The sequence below is a fragment of the Myxine glutinosa genome, chromosome 8 (genome assembly GCF_964187855.1).
Source record: "Myxine glutinosa chromosome 8, kmMyxGlut1.1, whole genome shotgun sequence".
NCBI classification, from domain to species: Eukaryota; Metazoa; Chordata; class Myxini; order Myxiniformes; family Myxinidae; genus Myxine; species Myxine glutinosa.
In genome coordinates, this window is record NC_136268.1 from 86041518 (window position 1) to 86059170 (window position 17653).

General features: G+C 44.9%; 1 protein-coding gene across 1 annotated transcript in view; it reads left to right on the forward strand.

Moving 5' to 3' along the window:
* Positions 1–17653, forward strand: part of LOC137432661 (NIPA-like protein 3) — a 142136-nt gene that overhangs the window by 80722 nt on the left and 43761 nt on the right. Inside the window, exon 9 of the mRNA XM_068124753.2 lies at positions 6429–6492. Coding sequence (XP_067980854.2) covers positions 6429–6492 — 64 coding nt within the window. The remainder of the gene's footprint in view (positions 1–6428; positions 6493–17653) is intronic.

Sequence of the window (17653 nt, forward strand, 5' to 3'; positions counted from 1 at the left end):
AATTGAATAAATGGGCATTAATAGATAGATAGATAGATATGCGATATGCGAACTTCCGGACAGTGTGCGCGTTACGAGCTGACCGCCATTACGGTACGTAATTCGATTTCTTATGCGCATTATTTCTCCCAATTCAGTCAGAGCGAAGGGTGGAAGCGAAGAGCGTTGTTATTTTTTGTTTACGGGCGTACGGGCGGGGTAGAGCGTACGGGTAGCGTTTTTTTTTTTTTTTGGCAAGGAACGGGCACCCACGTACGGGCAATGCCCTAGTTTCAACAATATTGATAGATAAAGGTGATATAATATAACAAATACCATGAAACATTTACATTTTGTAGTCCATTGCATAATTTAAATAAACATAATTGCAAATTTCGCATATGGAAAAAGTAAGTACACCCTTGGCTCTAATAGGTGGTATTGCCCCCTTTGGCAGAAACAACCTCAAGTAGGCGTTTCTTATAACTGTCGACCAGTCTCTGACATCGACTGGGAGAAATTTTTGCCCACTCCTCCATGCAGAATTCTTTCAGCTGTGCGATGTTTGAGGGGTTTCTTGCATGCACAGCTCGTTTCAAATCCCCCCCACAACATCTCGATGGGATTTAGATCCGGGCTTTGACTTGGCCATTCCAGAACCCTCCATTTCTTTCTTTTCTGCCATTTATTGGTGGATTTACTGGTATATTTAGGGTCATTGTCATGATGCAAGGTCCACCTTCGGTTGAGCTTCAACTTTCCGACAGATGGCCTCACATTATCCTCAAGCACCCTCTGGTACAATGAAGAATTCATAGTGGATTCTATGATGGTGTGCTGCCCAGGCCCTGATGCAGCAAAGCTGCCCCAAACCATAATATTTCCACCACCATGCTTTACAGTTGGTATCTGGTGCATGTGGTCAAATGCTGTCTTTGGATTTCGCCAAACATGTCTTCTGGTACTGTGGCCAAATAGCTCTACCTTTGACTCATCTGTCCAGAGCACATTGTTGCAGAAGTGCTGGTCTTTGCCAAGGTGTTCATTGGCAGACATGAGTGTTGCCATGATGTTCTTTCTGGACAGCAAAGGTTTCCTCCTGGCACACCTCCCATGTCGATCAAATTTGTGCAGCCTCTTTCTAATGGTAGACTCGTGCACTTTGACATCATCAGTGGCAAGAGCTACCTGTAGGTCCCGTGATGACATTCTGGGGTTCTTAGAGACTTCTTTCAGCATCTTGCGGTCTGCTCTCGGGCTGAACTTGATGGGGCGGCCTGGCCTGAACAAGTTGGCAGTTGTTTGGAATCTTCTCCACTTGTAGATGATCTTCCGGACAGTCGAATGATTGATTTCAAATTGTTTGAAGATCTTTTTAAATCCCTTCCCAGACTCGTAGGCATCTATAACCTTCTTTCTGAAGGCCTCAGAGAGCTCTTTTTATCTAGGCATGGTGACGCCACACACTTCAACAACAAAGAGCAAACCAAACTAAATGTCTGAGGTTTAAATAAGACAGGTTCCTCCAAGATCCTCTCTAACGATGTTCTAATCATTTGCACCTGAGCTGGTGCACCTGATTCTAATTTTAGGTATTTGAAGTAGTGATAAATGTAGGGGTGTACTTACTTTTTCCACATGCGAAATTTGCATTTATGTTTATTTAAATTATACAATGGACTACAAAATGTAAATGTTTCATGATAATTCTTGTATTATATCACCCTTATCTATCAATATTGTTGAAATGAAGATCAAATAGCTGTATGTTAAAATATGTTGAAAAAGTCAAAACTTTACATGGGGTGTACTTACTTTTTCACGTGACTGTATATATATTTTTTTTTTACACATGCACCAATACATGCACAACTGGAATGGCACTCAGTAGAGTGCATACCACAGCCAGGTTGAACAATTTACGTTTTGTATCCAATTGATGGGCCGGAACTAGATTTGTACCTGAACCAAAATCGAATTGGCATATTCTTGTTGCCGAATCAACTCATCCCCTAGTTGCGGCATAATCCATCCACACCGTTTTGAAAAATCTGATATATGTCGTTTTGGCACCCTCTCTCAATGGTGAAGAATCACGTCAAAAAATCAATAAATTCACATATCCAGATACAGATTGAAATCTTTACCAAAACTGAATCAATTCTTCTTTTTCACAACAACCTACACACCAACTTTCTGCCGAAACCGTCTATAGCTTTTTGAGCATGCGATGTATCGTTTTTGGCCTATCAATTAATGGTGAAGAACCATTTTAAAAATTATAGTATCCAGATCCAGATCTTCACCAAAATCTAATCATTTCGTCCTTGTTACACACCCAAGCTGTCCACCAAATTTACTCCAAATCCGTCCACAACTTGTTGAGAATCCTGATCACAGACAGACAGGGGTGAACACGTCATGTCTGCCCACCTTCGTTGGTGGAGGTAATTATGCACACATACATGCACTATCCTACAAAAGCCATAAGACAATTTTCTTGACAATGCATGACTAGCCTTGATACATTGTCGGGCATCTGCCTGCCATAATTGCAGTTTAAGTGCTGACCTAACATCTGATAACAGTTTAAAATCAATTTGAGATGTGATTATCCATTATCCTCAAATATTGTGTCATTTTAGTTGTTTCTGATTTTGTGCTCACTGTCATTGAGTGCATAACTGAACTTCCAAGAGTCCCACAGATCCTGTGGTCAAACCTAAGCCGCTGGATGCCCATTCATTATCCCATGGAATGTATCAACATGTATTTACCGCACGAATTAAATGCTTTTTTGCAGCTGCTCACCTCCAGGTACTTGTTGAAATTCAAGGATATATAAATTACTCTCATGCTTTCTGATATCCCAGTGACTTTCGAAGCTTATTCACCCCACCGTGGAGGTTTGCAGTGTCACAAAAGTTATCGTTATTCTGTGTAAATAATGCACATGATTTTCTTTCCTTTTAAAGTTGTTATCAATAGTCTTCCAGGTGATCAATGGTCAGGGTTGCTGTTGCAGGTTGTCTTCCAATTAATGGCTCCTTTCCTCACAGTTAAATTATGCATGGCTGTGATGGCTGAAAGTGTCCTGATGGAGGTCCTGCTCTCTTACAATTATTCTCATTCTTTGTTGGAACTTCATTAACTTCTTTCTCCTCGATGCTCCTGGAAATAAGTGATGAGACTGTTCACGGACTATTTATGCCATGTCGTTTGTCAATGTTAATGATTGTGCAAGTTGGATGGATGTGCGGGCACTTCTCAATCATGGAAGCAAGTGAGGGTTGGTAGGATGTGTACATGCATAGCATATTGCATTGTACAGACTATCACAATCACTCCTCAATCGGTGTTATAACATTAAGAAAGATATCTTATTCACTTTTCCGGATTTCTTTCCAAATTATGATTTGCACAGTTGTTCATCTTATTGAAATATCACCACTAATAGTACGGTAGGAACTTGCACTGGCAGGATAGCCTACACTCCTGGAGGTATGCACACTCGCCTCTGTGCCGTCTGGCCTGGGTTTGAATCTTGGCCCAACTATAAAATAAAATAAACTATCATCGCGGTGTCTCGCAGGTATGGCCGAGGTATCAATTTGTGTGCGGTCCCTCGTATTGACGTTAAACTGCGCACTCTGTCTTCCAGCATTAGTTTGCAGACGTTAAAGATCCCACCATGTCCTTCGTGAAGAGGAGGTGAGCTATCGTCGGCACCCTGTCCAAATTCCAATTTTCTGGCCTAACCGACAGAGGGTGTTGCATCAGCATCGCAACTGCATCCTCAACCAATCATGCTACTCGTAGCCTAATTTGAAAGAAGAAGTGGGACCATATTAGGCTGAAGAAGTACCTGTCTACGGATGTTTTTTTTAGGGAGAGCAAATATAATCGTTATTTGTTATAACAAACCATTAACTTTAATAAATTATTATTAAATTATATATATATATATATATATATATATATATATATATATATATATATATATATATATATATATATATATATATATATATATATACAGTCCCGTGAAAGAGTTAGTACACCCCATGTAAAGTTTAGACTTTTTCAACCTATTTCAACATACAGCTATTTGATCTTCATTTCAACAATATTGATAGATAAAGGTGATATAATATAACAAATATCATGAAACATTTAAATTTTGTAGTCCATTGTGTAATTTAAATAAACATAAATGAAAATTTTGCATGTGGAAAAAGTAAGTACACCCTTGGCTATAATCGGTGGTATTGCCCCCTTTGGCAGAAACAACCTCAAGTAGGCGTTTCTTATAACTTTCTACCAGTTTCTGACATCGACTGGGAGAAATTTTTTCCGACTCCTCCATGCAGAATTCTTTCAGCTGTGCGATGTTTGAGGGTTTTCTTGCATGCACAGCTCGTTTCAAATCCCCCCACAACATCTCAATGGGATTTAGATCCGGGCTTTGACCTGGCCATTCCAGAACCCTCCATTTCTTTCTTTTCAGCCATTCCTTGGTGGATTTACTGATATGTTTAGGGACATTGTCATGTTGCAAGCTCCACCTTCTGTTGAGCTTCAACTTTCCGACAGATGGCCACATTATCCTCAAGCACCCTCTGGTACAATGAAGAATTCATAGTGGATTCTATGATGGTGAGCTGCCCAGGCCCTGATGCAGCAAAGCTGCCCCAAACCACAATATTTCCACCACCATGCTTTACAGTTGGTATCAGGTTCTTGTGGTCAAATGCTGTCTTTGGTTTTCGCCAAACATGTCTTCTGGTACTGTGGCCAAATAGCTCTACCTTTGACTCATCTGTCCAGAGCACATTGTTCCAGAAGTGCTGGTCTTTGCCTAGGTGTTCATTGGCAAACTTTAGTCTTGTCCTGATTTTCTTTCTGGACAGCAAAGGTTTCCTCCTGTCACACCCCCCATGTATATCAAATTTGTGCAGCCTCTTTCTAATGGTAGACTCGTGCACTTTGACATCAACAGTGGCAAGAGCTACCTGTAGGTCCCGTGATGAGATTCTGGGGTTCTTCTAGAGTTCTTTCAGCATCTTGCGGTCTGCTCTCGGGCTGAACTTGCTGGGGCAGCCTGGCCTAAACAAGTTGGCAGTTGTTTGGAATCTTCTCCACTTGTAGATGATCTTCCGGACAGTCGAATGATTGATTTCAAATTGTTTGGAGATCTTTTTAAATCCCTTCCCAGACTCGTAGGCATCTATAACATTCTTTCTGAAGGCCTCAAAGAGCTCTTTTGATCTAGGCATGGTGATGCCGCACACTTCAACAACAAAGAGCAAACCAAACTAAATGTCTGAGGTTTAAATAAGACAGGTTCCTCCAAGATCCTCTCGAACGATGTTCTAATCATTTGCACCTGAGTTGGTGCACCTGATTCTAATTTTAGGTATTTGAAGTAGTGATAAATGTAGGGGTGTACTTACTTTTTCCACATGCGAAATTTGCATTCATGTTTATTTAAATTATACAATGGACTACAAAATGTAAATGTTTCATTATATTTGTTAAATTATATCACCTTTATCTATCAATATTGTTGAAATGAAGATCAAATAGCTGTATGTTGAAATATGTTGGAAAAGTCAAAACTTTACATGGGGTGTACTTACTTTTTCACGTGACTGTATATATCTCAGTTTCAGCACTCATAAGTGATGTATCTGGCATTAGTGGCTCACACAGATTAATGTTTGCCACATTTGTACATGACGAACACATTGTATACCACGTTTTGTTTGTCCAAGTAATAGCCTTCGGGCTAGTTGAGGATTTACTGTATTTAAATTAAACAATTAATTTACGTGTAAGCCTGCACAAAAAAATACAAAACATTGCCAGGGTTCTCTCTCAGAGATTTGTCAAACAGACCAATGGATTTCTTACCTATGAGCTAGCTCAAACATAGCTGTAAATATTTAAACAAGGCCAAGGCTTTCAATTATGGTGTCATTTTTCTTAATATGGTAGACCTCATCACATTTGATGCAACATTCGTGCAAAAAGGCCCGCTTTAAAGAATTGTAGCATATAATGATTAATGGTTACTTCTAAGAAAAAGATTTCCAATGAATCATGTAACACTGCAGATGTTTCATTGTCATTTTCATAGATCTCAGCATTGCATGGCTGAATAATGTAAATTGGCCATGTATCAAACTTCTGACATTTGGAACACATTTCGTTGCAGTCTTCTGTATTAACTTATACATATTTTCTCTATTTATTATACCTTTTAATTTACATTTGCTCAAATGTTTACACAGTAGGCTGGCTACACCAGTCTCTAAATGCAGGTCATGAGAAAGAGGCAATGAGCTGCAAAATTTGAAAGAATCATGGTTTTCTTAAGTGATATTTTATTCAAGGATGAGAACTATCAAATCGATTCTTAATAATTCAAATATCTTTTATTCTTCCAGGAGAAGTGTTTTATCATGAGTTCAACTCTTCGTCCATCCTCCATATTCTTCTCTTCATTCTTGGGTGAGTTTATCATTTGCTCAGCATAGTGTGTGTGTGTGTGTGTGTGTGTGTGTGTGTGTGTGTGTGTGTGTGTGTGTGTGTGTGCGTGCGTGCGTGTGTGCGTGTGTGTGTGCGTGTGTGTGTGTGTGTGTGTGTGTGTGTGTGTGCGTGCGCACGTGTGTGTGCGCGTGCTTGTGTGTGTGTGTGTGTGTGTGTGTGTGTGTGTGTGTGTGTGTGTGTGTGCACGAACACATTGCGCGATCTTCAAACATATAGGACCCCAAGATCCTTAAGATCCCCAAGACCCTTAAGACCCCTTTTACCTTGAAGAGCCTTTAAACACTTTCGACACCTTTAGATCCCTTCACCCTTTCGACCTTTTATACCCTTTAGACACGAGCCTCTTTAGACCTTTACACCATTTAAGTCCCCTTAAACTCTTTAGTTAGACCTTAACACCATTTAGACAGATGAGACAGCTTCGACCCTTGACCATTTAGAGCTTTACACCACTTGGACCTTTTATATTGCAAAAAATTACAAGTAAATAATGTCTATAATATTACAAATAAATTTGTAGAAAAGAAATGTTTGCATTATGATTGGTGCAAGTCATGACAACAGAAACACGTTCAGTCAGGTCATTATCCTTAGTTAAAACGAGCCTGTGCCTCTGTGGCGATGTGTGGTGAGGCAAGCGTAGTGAGCTGGTCCATGCTAATATTCAATATAAAAGCGAATGAGACGTTTGTTACTTGCAAAATCGAAGATTTTTCAAGTATATTGGTCGGTTGTGTTTGTGGTTCTGTCTGTCTGTTTGTTTGTCTGTCTGTTTGTCTGTTTGTCTGTTTGTCTGTTTGTTTGTCACCGGCCTACAGGTCACAATTTTCAACCGGTCTTCACGAAACTTCACCAAATGGTAGAGTTGGTCAAAAGCAAGAAGCCTATTGTTTTTGGGGTCAATAGGTCAAAAGGTCAACATAGGCCAAAGGTCACCAACTTTGCTAAATTTCTAAAATCCTCAATTTTCATCCGATTGACTTGAAATTTGAAGAGGACTTGCATATCTGGTCAATGAATTCAACCACCAAGTATTTTTGAGGTCAACATAGGCCAAATGGTCAACATAGGCCAAATTTCTAAAATGCTCAATTTTCATCCAATTGACTTGAAATTTGAAGAGGACTTGCTTATCTGGTCACTGAATTCAACCAGCAAGTGTTCTTGAGGTCAACATAGGCCAAAAGGTCAACATAGGCCAAAATGTCAACATAGGCCAAATTTCTAAAATCCTCAATTTTCATCCGATTGACTTGAAATTTGAAGAGGAGTTGCATATCTGGTCACTGAATTCAACCACCAAGTATATTTGAGGTCAACTTAGGCCAAAAGGTCAACATGGGCCACATTTCTAAAATCCTTAATTTTCATCTGATTGACTTGAAATTTGAAGAGGACTTGCATATCTGGTCACTGAATTCAACCACCAAGTGTTCTTGAGGTCAACATAGGCCAAAAGGTCAACATAGGCCAAATTTCTAAAATCCTCAATTTTCATCCAATTGACTTGAAATTTGAAGAGGACTTGCATATCTGATCACTGAATTCAACCATAAATTATATTTTAGGTGAACATAGGCCAAAAGGTCAACATAGGCCAAAAGGTCAACATAGGCCAAAATGTCAACATAGGCCAAATTTCTAAAATCCTCAATTTTCATCCGATTGACTTGAAATTTGAAGAGGAGTTGCATATCTGGTCACTGAATTCAACCACCAAGTATATTTGAGGTCAACTTAGGCCAAAAGGTCAACATGGGCCACATTTCTAAAATCCTTAATTTTCATCTGATTGACTTGAAATTTGAAGAGGACTTGCATATCTGGTCACTGAATTCAACCACCAAGTGTTCTTGAGGTCGGCCAAAAGGTCAACATAGGCCAAATTTCTAAAATCCTCAATTTTCATCCAATTGACTTGAAATTTGAAGAGGACTTGCATATCTGATCACTGAATTCAACCATAACTTATATTTTAGGTGAACATAGGCCAAAAGGTCAACATAGGCCAAAAGGTCAACATAGGCCAAAATGTCAACATAGGCCAAATTTCTAAAATCCTCAATTTTCATTCAATTGACTTGAAATTTGAAGAGGAGTTGCATATCTGGTCACTGAATTCAACCACCAAGTATATTTGAGGTCAGCATAGGCCAAAAGGTCAACATGGGCCACATTTCTAAAATCCTCAATTTTCATCTGATTGACTTGAAATTTGAAGACGACTTGCATATCTGGTCACTGAATTTAACCACCAAGTATATTTGAGGTCAACATAGGCCAAAAGGTCAACATAGCCCAAATTTCTAAAATCCTCAATTTTCATCTGATTGACTTGAAATTTGAAGAGGACTTCCATATCTGGTCACTGAATTCAATCACCAAGTATATTTGAGTTCAACATAGGTCAAAAGGTCAACATAGGCCACATTTTTAAAATCCTAAATTTTCATCTAATTGACTTGAAATTTGAAGAGGATTTGCATATCTGGTTACTGAATTCAACCACCAAGTATTTTTGAGGTCACCATAGGCCAAAAGGTCAACAGAGGCAATATTTCTAAAATCCTCAATTTTCATAGAATTGACTTGAAAATTGAACAGCATTTTCACATTGAGTCACTAAATAGGGAAACAAACTATTTTTGGAGGTCAAAAGGGCAAAGGTCAACTCAAGGTCAACCTTCCAAAATTATCATTTTTCATCTGAAAAATCGTCACTTTCCTTCCTATTGACCCAAGCTTTGATCAAGATTGTCAATTTTAATCTTGATGAAATGGACAATTTGCTGTATCAATGGAATTTTTTTTCTTGGGGAGGGGTTGGGGGGCGTATTTTGCAAGTATCGTGCTCTGCATGACGTCTTCTTGTTTGTTTGTTTGTTTGTTTGTGATGCTATTCTTTTGAGCTCCCATGGTTAATCAGATCTGGATCCGATAATTTTTTAAGTGATTCTTCACCTTTGACTGATAGGGCTAAAACCATTTATATACAGCATGATATCCCAAAAAGGTATGGCCAGATTCAGACGAAATTTCGTGGACAGGTTGGGTGCCTGACACGGACGATTGATTCGATTTTCGTGAAGATCCTAATCCGGATCTGGCTGTGAGGTTTTTTAAAATGTTAAAGTGATTCCGCATCATTGAGAGATGGGGCCAAAAACAATACTACGTATATAGCATGATATTTCAAAAAGATGTGGATAAGGTATGATAAAACTTGGATCAGATGGGTAAGTGACAAGAACAAGCTGAATAGATTTGGCTTAAGGTCCGGATCCAGATCTGGCCTATCAGTGAGATACAAAACGCGAACTGTTCAGCCTTGCGGAGGTATGCGCTATACCGTTCTAGTTTACAATTTGTTACAATATTTTTCAAAAGAAAACAAAATGATGAAAGCATTTTGACAATGAAATGAAAATTAATAGTAATATAAATAGGAGATATAAATGAAACATTTATCATGTATATTTAACAGCTCCGGACTCAATTTTTTTAATTACTAGGCTTGGCCTGATGACCTGTAAAATTCGTTTTACATTGCCAGAAGGTAAATTATGGGATTACCCTGCCCAATGGCCCATTTTCAGAATAGTCAGTGATCAAGCTTTATTGCAATAGGGTAATTGCATGGGCAGCAAGACCAAGGATATTGCTTTTATTTTAGAAAGTTCACAAAGTTTCAGCTGAATTCCGGACATGGTTTCCACTTACCAAGCCGTGTTGGAACTATTGTGAAACAGTCAAACTTGGCCCTCGAAGCTTCACACTCATTGAGCACAATTAAAATCACCCTCTTGTCGGAGTTAGACGATGTCAATGCTATAAAGCTTTGTGTGAAGGTTAGTGTTTAATGTTAGGATGGAATCAAGCTGTCACTGGAACAGCATTCGGTAGAGCTCATACCTCCGCTTGGCTAATCTGTTTATGTTTTGTATCCCACTGATAAGCCGGATCTGCATCCGTACCTGAACCAAAATCTTATCATATTGTTCTCGTCACCTGACCAACTCATCCACAAAGTTGTCATAACTTCGTCCACAAATCTTTAAAATATTGTGCTCTATATCGTTTTGGCCCCATTTTTTACATTTTTACATCCGTGTTTTCCGAATTGACAGGAGCTTGCACACATCTTTTAGCAATTGACTTTCAAAATTTCGACCCTGATCGGTATGCAGCTCCTGTGGAATCCCGTGCCGACATACAAATCCTTCCACGAAGGCCTGCGCCACAACCCCGGCTTCTTGGTTGGGGAGGGCGTAGGCCTCCGGCCACTTGGTGAAATAGTCCATTACAACGAGGATGTACTTATTACCTTGGCGGGTGCGGGGCAGCGGTCCTAGAATATCCATAGCCACCCGCTCAAGGGGGGCCCCCACCTGGTGTAATTGAAGGGGGGCCCTCATCCTCCGTGCTGGTCCCTTTTTGGCAGAACAGGCGTCGCATCTCCGACACCAGTCCTGGATGTCGTGCCCCATATTCACCCAATAGAACCTCCGGCGGACCCGAGATGTTGTCTTTGTCCTGCCCAAATGGCCGCCGGAGCGGGTACCATGCACCTGTTGTAATATGACGTTCTTAAATTTGTCAGGGACTATCACCAGCCAGGAAGTTCTCTCAGAGGGAACCTCCACCCACTTGCGATATAAGATGTTATCCTTCAATTCCAGGGTCTGCCACTGAGCCCAATACGCCTTTGTTTGCGCCCCGAGGGGGGTGACCTCTTCCCCCTTTGGTCTTTGCCCCAATTTGACCCATTTGAACACCGGCCCCAGAACGGGATCCTCCTGCTGGGCCATGCTCCATGCCAAAGTTCCAAATTCTTCATCTGCGGTTAGTGGCAAAATTGGCCCTCTCACCCGGGTTGCTCGGACGACGAGAATCGGGGCAGAATCGCCCAATTGCTCCCTCTCCTCGTGTCTCGCACAAAATTTGCAGTTTTCCCCCAGACAAGGACGCCGAGAGAGCGCGTCAGCATTACCATGGGCCTTCCCGGCCCTATGGGTCACATTAAAATCGTATTGCTGCAACTTTTCCAACCACCTTGCAATTTGGCCCTCCTGTGTCTGAGACAAAACTGCGCCCAATCCTTCCTGGCTCGCATCCGTGTCCAGGGTAAATGTCCCGTCGCTAGTGGGGTAAGCTAGAAGGGGTGCAGATGTCAAACACCCCTTCAATTTTAGGAAGGCCTCTTGGCACTCCCTTGTCCAATTAAATCGCGTCCCCTTCTCCGTAAGCCGGTGGAGGGGACGGGCCAACTCCGCAAATTTCGCCACAAAACGCCGGTAGTAGGAGCAGAGTCCCAAAAATCTCTGCACCTCCTTGATGGTACGTGGTGCGGGCCACTCCTCTACTGCTGTAATTTTGCCTGGGTCTGTTTTTACCCCCTCGCGACCGATAACGTGACCTAAATGGGCCACCTCTCTTGCAAACAAGGTGCACTTACTCGGGCTCAATTTTAACCCTGCCTGTCTGAGGCACCCGAACACCTGGTCCAAATTAACTAAAGCCTGGGGGAAGGTCTTGGCATGTACTAGGACGTCATCCAGGTATACCAGGCATGAGCGCCATGGCATGCTGCCTAGTACATGTTCCATTAATCGCTCAAAGGTGGCGGGGGCGTTACACAAACCAAACGGCATCACAGTGAACTGATACAGCCCCTTACCTGTGGAAAATGCCGTTTTCTCCTTCACTGTCCTATCCATCTCCACCTGCCAATACCCACTCTTGAGGTCTAAAGGTGAAAACCAATTTGAGCCCGCAACGGCATCGAGGGTGTCATCAATTCTTGGCAGGGGATATGAGTCCTTGAGTGTCACGTTGTTTAGCTGGCGATAGTCCATGCAGAACCGCGTGGTCCCATCTTTCTTTTTAACCAGCACAACAGGTGACATCCAGGGACTTCCCGAGGGCTCGATGACGCCTGCATCGAGCATCTTTTCAACCTGCTCGTCAGCTTCCGCCCTCTTGCTCCAAGGGAGCCGTCGGGTGGGCTGACGAATAGGCCGGGCCTCACCGGTGTGGATCTGATGTTTCACCAGGCCCGTACGTCCAATATCCTCAGGGGACAAGGAGAAGAGATCCAAATCCTCCATACAGGTTGCTTCTGTCAAACCAGACGTGATCTGCTTAACAGAAACTTTCCTCCTTTATGATGTCTCTGATTCCTTAGTATCTCTCCCGGGCTACTCCCTCCTCCGGTATGATAGACCTGAGCCTTGTCCTGGAGGCGGGGTTGCTATCTTTATCAAAAACTCTCTTCCTCACTCGCCCTGCACTGCACTCTCTCCACCTCACCCCCAGGAATACCTCTGGCTACGGCTTCCCCTTCGCTCCCACCTCTTGTTCATATGTGTGTTGTACCGTCCACCAAACAGTGATGACTCCATCTACATCTCGCTGTCTGATAATATGGACCAACTTCTATCTACTCATCCCAACTCTCTCTTCCTCATATGTGGTGATTTCAACTGTCATCATGCCAGTTGGCTGGGTGTGGGTACCTCTCTCACCAGCCATGGCTCCTCAGCAAAGGACTTCTGCGACTCACTGGGACTGACACAATCTGTCAATTTCCCGACCCGGATCTCAGTCAACGGAACATCTTCTCTTCTGGACTTGGTTATGACTAACTTCCCTGAAAATGTCTGCTGCTCTTCTTCTGCTCCAATCGGATCATCTGATCATGTCCTTGTTAAAGTGGACATCTCTCTGACCATCCTCAGGGAGCCTGCTCAGCGTCGACGAGTCTGGCATTTCACTCAGGCCAACTGGCACGGTCTTCAAGCAGCCATCAATCATCTGGACTGGTCTCCCATCTCTACCACCTCTGACATCAACTCATCCTGGGAATTCTTCCAAAGTAAATTCCTCTCTCTCATGCACAGATTTATCCCATCTCGTCTTCAGTTGTCATACCCTTCCTCCCGTCCATGGTACACGGAATCTTGTGGTGAGGCTGTTGCCCAGAAACAACTTGCCTTCGTCTCCTGGAAAGCAAATCCAACGGAAGGAAATCTCATTTCCTTTCACAAAGCCCGAAACAAGTGTGTGTCCACCCTCAGGAGAGCCAGGAAACAATATCTCTCCGTTCTCAAGACCGAACTCTCTTATCTGTCTCCCTTTTCCAAATCCTGGTGGCATCTGGTCAAATCCGTTTCTGGTGTTTGTTCCCCCTCCATCCCCTCCCTTACCTCAAACGGCTACACAGCTGACTCCGCACGTGAAAAAGCTGAATGCCTCAACTCTGTGTTTGCCTCTAAATCTTGTGTCCCAAACCCATCCCTCTCTGTACCCACCATACCCAGTCGTACCCTGCTGCTCCTGGACTCCGTGTTCTTTCCTCCTGACAAGGTGGAAAAGTTTCTGTCAACCCTCGAGTCTGATTCTGCAACTGGACCCGACGGCATCAGCCCACGGGTCCTAAAATCCTGCTCTGCTGCTCGTTCTCACCCTCTCTCTGTTCTCTTCACCCTCTCTTTTGCTCAAGGTCAACTGCCATCTGCTTGGAAATCAGCCAACATTACCGCTTTGCACAAAAAAGGTGCAAAAACAGATCCTAGCAACTACAGACCAATCAGCCTTCTCCCAATTATCAGCAAAGTCATGGAATCCATCATTGCTTCGGATATGAAATCTTTCCTCTTCTCCAATGGCTTGATCTCTGATCATCAATTTGGTTTCAGACCAGGTCACTCTACTCTGGACATGCTGCTTCTGCTGTCTCAACAATGGATGGAGGTCCTAAATGCCAAACAGGAAATTAGAGCTGTCTCCCTCGACATATCATGTGCCTTCGACACGGTCTGGCACCCCGCTCTGCTCACCAAACTCTCCTCCTTTGGTATCCATGGAAATCTCCACGCATGGCTGGCGGACTTCCTCTCTAGTGGTCGTCAACGTGTGGCCCTGAATGGGTTTCTCTCATCTCCTCTTCCTGTTCAGGCTGGAGTTCCCCAAGGCAGTGTTCTGGGCCCCGTGCTTTTTCTGGTCTTCATCAATGATCTCTCTGACTCTCTTGAAAATCCTCTCTATCTCTTTGCTGATGACTCCACTCTCTGCCGGTCCATTCCTCTTCCCTCAGATCGGCAGTCTGCAGCCTCCTCACTCTCTGAAGACTTGGACAAAATCACAGACTGGTCAAACAAGTGGAACATGTCTTTCAATCCTGACAAATCTCACACTCTTACTATGTCTCTCCGAAAAGATCGACTGGACAACCCTCCCATCTACTTTCTCAACAATCCTCTCCAAGAAGTTCTGTCGCTCAAGCTTTTGGGTCTCACTATCTGCCATGATCTTTCTTGGGGAAACCACATTTCCAAGCTGGCCTCCAAAGCCAGTCGCCGACTGGGCATCCTCCGTCGTGCGAAGTCCTTCCTCGGCACACCTGAGCTCCTCACCACATACAAGGCTTTCATCCGCAGCTCAATGGAATACTGTTCTCCCCTATGGGCCGGTGCTCCTGCCTCACACCTAGCTCGGCTTCACGCTGTTGAAACCAAAGCTTTCAGAATTATTGGAATCTCCCGCGATGAAGCTATCTCTGAGGGCCTTTCACTCACTCACCGCAGGCAGGTAGGTGGTCTTTCTGTCTTCTACCGACTCCTCTCCGGCCTTGCACCCCCAGTTCTCTCTGTGCTCTGTCCCCCAAATATTCCTACAGGTCGCACAAGATCTGCCAGCAACCCTCTGATGGTTAAACTGCCGAAATCTCGGCTCTCTGCTCACCTTCACTCTTTCATTCCTCTTTTCTCCCGCCTCTGGAACAAACTCCCTCACTCCCTTCAATCCCACTCCTCCCTCCAGGTCTTTAAAACAGCTGTTCACCACCATCTCTTATCTTCCCCCATCCAAAACCTTGATCTTTTCTACCCCCGCTAATTCACCCCAGATCCACCTTGTTTGAAATTCCAACTTCTTTCCTGGAAGTCCTGGCAGTGTCCATATGTTTTATAACTCTCCCACCACCCCCTTCCCATGCCCACCCCCAAAGCCCTCGCGCTCTCTCAGATCTCTCGATGTCTCCATGTCTCTCGGTCCCTGCTCTCAAATGTTGTGTTTGTGTCCTTCCCCCTCTCTCCCCATCTTGTCTACCGCTCCCGATGTTATATGTTTTATGTGTCGGTTTGTCTTTCTGTGTGATTAATGTTCGCTCTTTCACGAGCCTCGATCTTGTATACAAAAAAAAAAAAAAAAAAAAAAAAAAAAAAAATGGGATCCAACCAGTTTGTGTAAGGCCTCCCTCTGGGTACCTCCCAACTCTACACTACTACGATTTACCATCTCTCAAATGGGATCGGGCCAATTCCTACTACTTATTGAAGGCTCCCCCTGGGGCCGGCTCGGCTGGACGTTCTCGCCCCTCACTGACGCGACTTCTCTAACTGGGGTGCAGCCAGCTACCTTCGTGCCCCTCACTATAGTGCGTGGTTCTGTGCTAATATTAATTACTCGGACGGCCACCACCGGCCCGTCCGTTTTTACAAGGGTGCGGCCCATGATTAAACCAGGTATGGATCGCGCTGCCACCGGTTCGACCAGGCCGCAGGACTCCTGCCATGTCGGGCGAGCTGACCATCAGGCCGGCACTATGGCCTCGGCCCCCGGAGGGATGGTCACGGCCTCAGGAGCCTCCAGCTCCACCCTCTCGGCCGTGCTCACCCCCTCCAATGGTAGCTCTTCCACTCCCACTTGCAGGATCCCCCGGCTCAAGTCGATTTTACAACCGCTGGCAGTCAACAAATCCAACCCTATTAAGCATGGGTCGCACACCTCCGCCACCCAAACCTCTATCTCCTTCTTTACCGATCCCAACGTGAGGGTCACAAAACCACGCCCTATGATCGGAGCCGTTGCCCCAGTAGCCAGCTGCAAACTATGATTTTCCAGACGCTGGATTTTCCCCCAGCCGTCTGCACTCAAATTAAGGATCACGGGGCTGATGATCGTGGCGCTGGCTCCCGTATCCACAATGGCGTCTACCCCCACGCCGGCAATTTTGCATCGAATTGTTAAACTCCCGAATCCAATTTGGCCACAATGAATGACCTGTCGCGTCAATGAGGGCTCCTCTCCATCCCCTACTGCCGAACACCGCCCTGCATGCCCGGCACGTTCTAGTTTCCCGGGCCCTGGCGGGGGGGTGTATGAGGTCGGCTAGGCCGATCGATACGGGGCGGAGTTGAGGGCATCGGCTGGTGGGGACCGTCCCGGCGCGGAGATCGACACTCCCACGCACGGTGACCCAGCCGAGCACAATTATAACACCTCACCTGGTAAGGTTCTTGCCTCCGGTATTCCAAATTCCCCCCCCTGAATGTCGGAATTGGTGTACTTTGCCGTGGACTACCGGGTGCCACCGCTGGAGCCGCCTGCCATGGTCCAGGTCCCGCTAGGTGCCGATCCACCAGCCTCCGGACCATGCTCTCCAGGTCAGGGCCCCCTTCGGGGGCGGGCCCTCTAGGGGGGCCGCCACCCATCACGGGCCCTACCTGACGCACCGCCACTGCATGGCGCTCGCCTCCCCGGGCCAGCAGCCTCGCTGCTTCCCAATGGGCTGCAGCGTCGGCCGCCTGACTCATGGTCTGCGGGCGCCACATGGCGAGCTGTTGTCGGAGCTCCAGATCCGGAAGAGTCTGGATAAAGTGATCCAGTGCCAGGCTTTCTTGGGAACTCGCTGCCATGTCTGCGTGTGCGATTCCGACTGCGCGGCGAATGTCATGGGCAAGTTCCCCGATGGCCTCCTGGGGCTTGCGTTTTCGCTGAGCAAGCTGAGCTTTAACAAGCTCGCTTTGCTGTTCAATGCCTAATCTATTAATTAAGGCTGCACGGAGAGCTGGCAGGGTGAGAGCACCCGGTGGTAAAGCTGTCAGCACCTCCGCTGCCGCACCGCGCAGTGCCCCCACAAGGTGTACTCCACCTTCGTCCGGATTCCAACCGTTGCCTCTGCACACGTATTCAAACTGCGCCAGGTACGCCCTCAGATCACTCTTGCCGTCATACGGCGCGAGTGGGTCCTTGTGGGCGCCCGAAGGCCGGACCCCGTGCATCACTCCTTGCGGGATCAGCGCGGGACCCAACCGTTCGGACCCCACAGTACACTATTCCC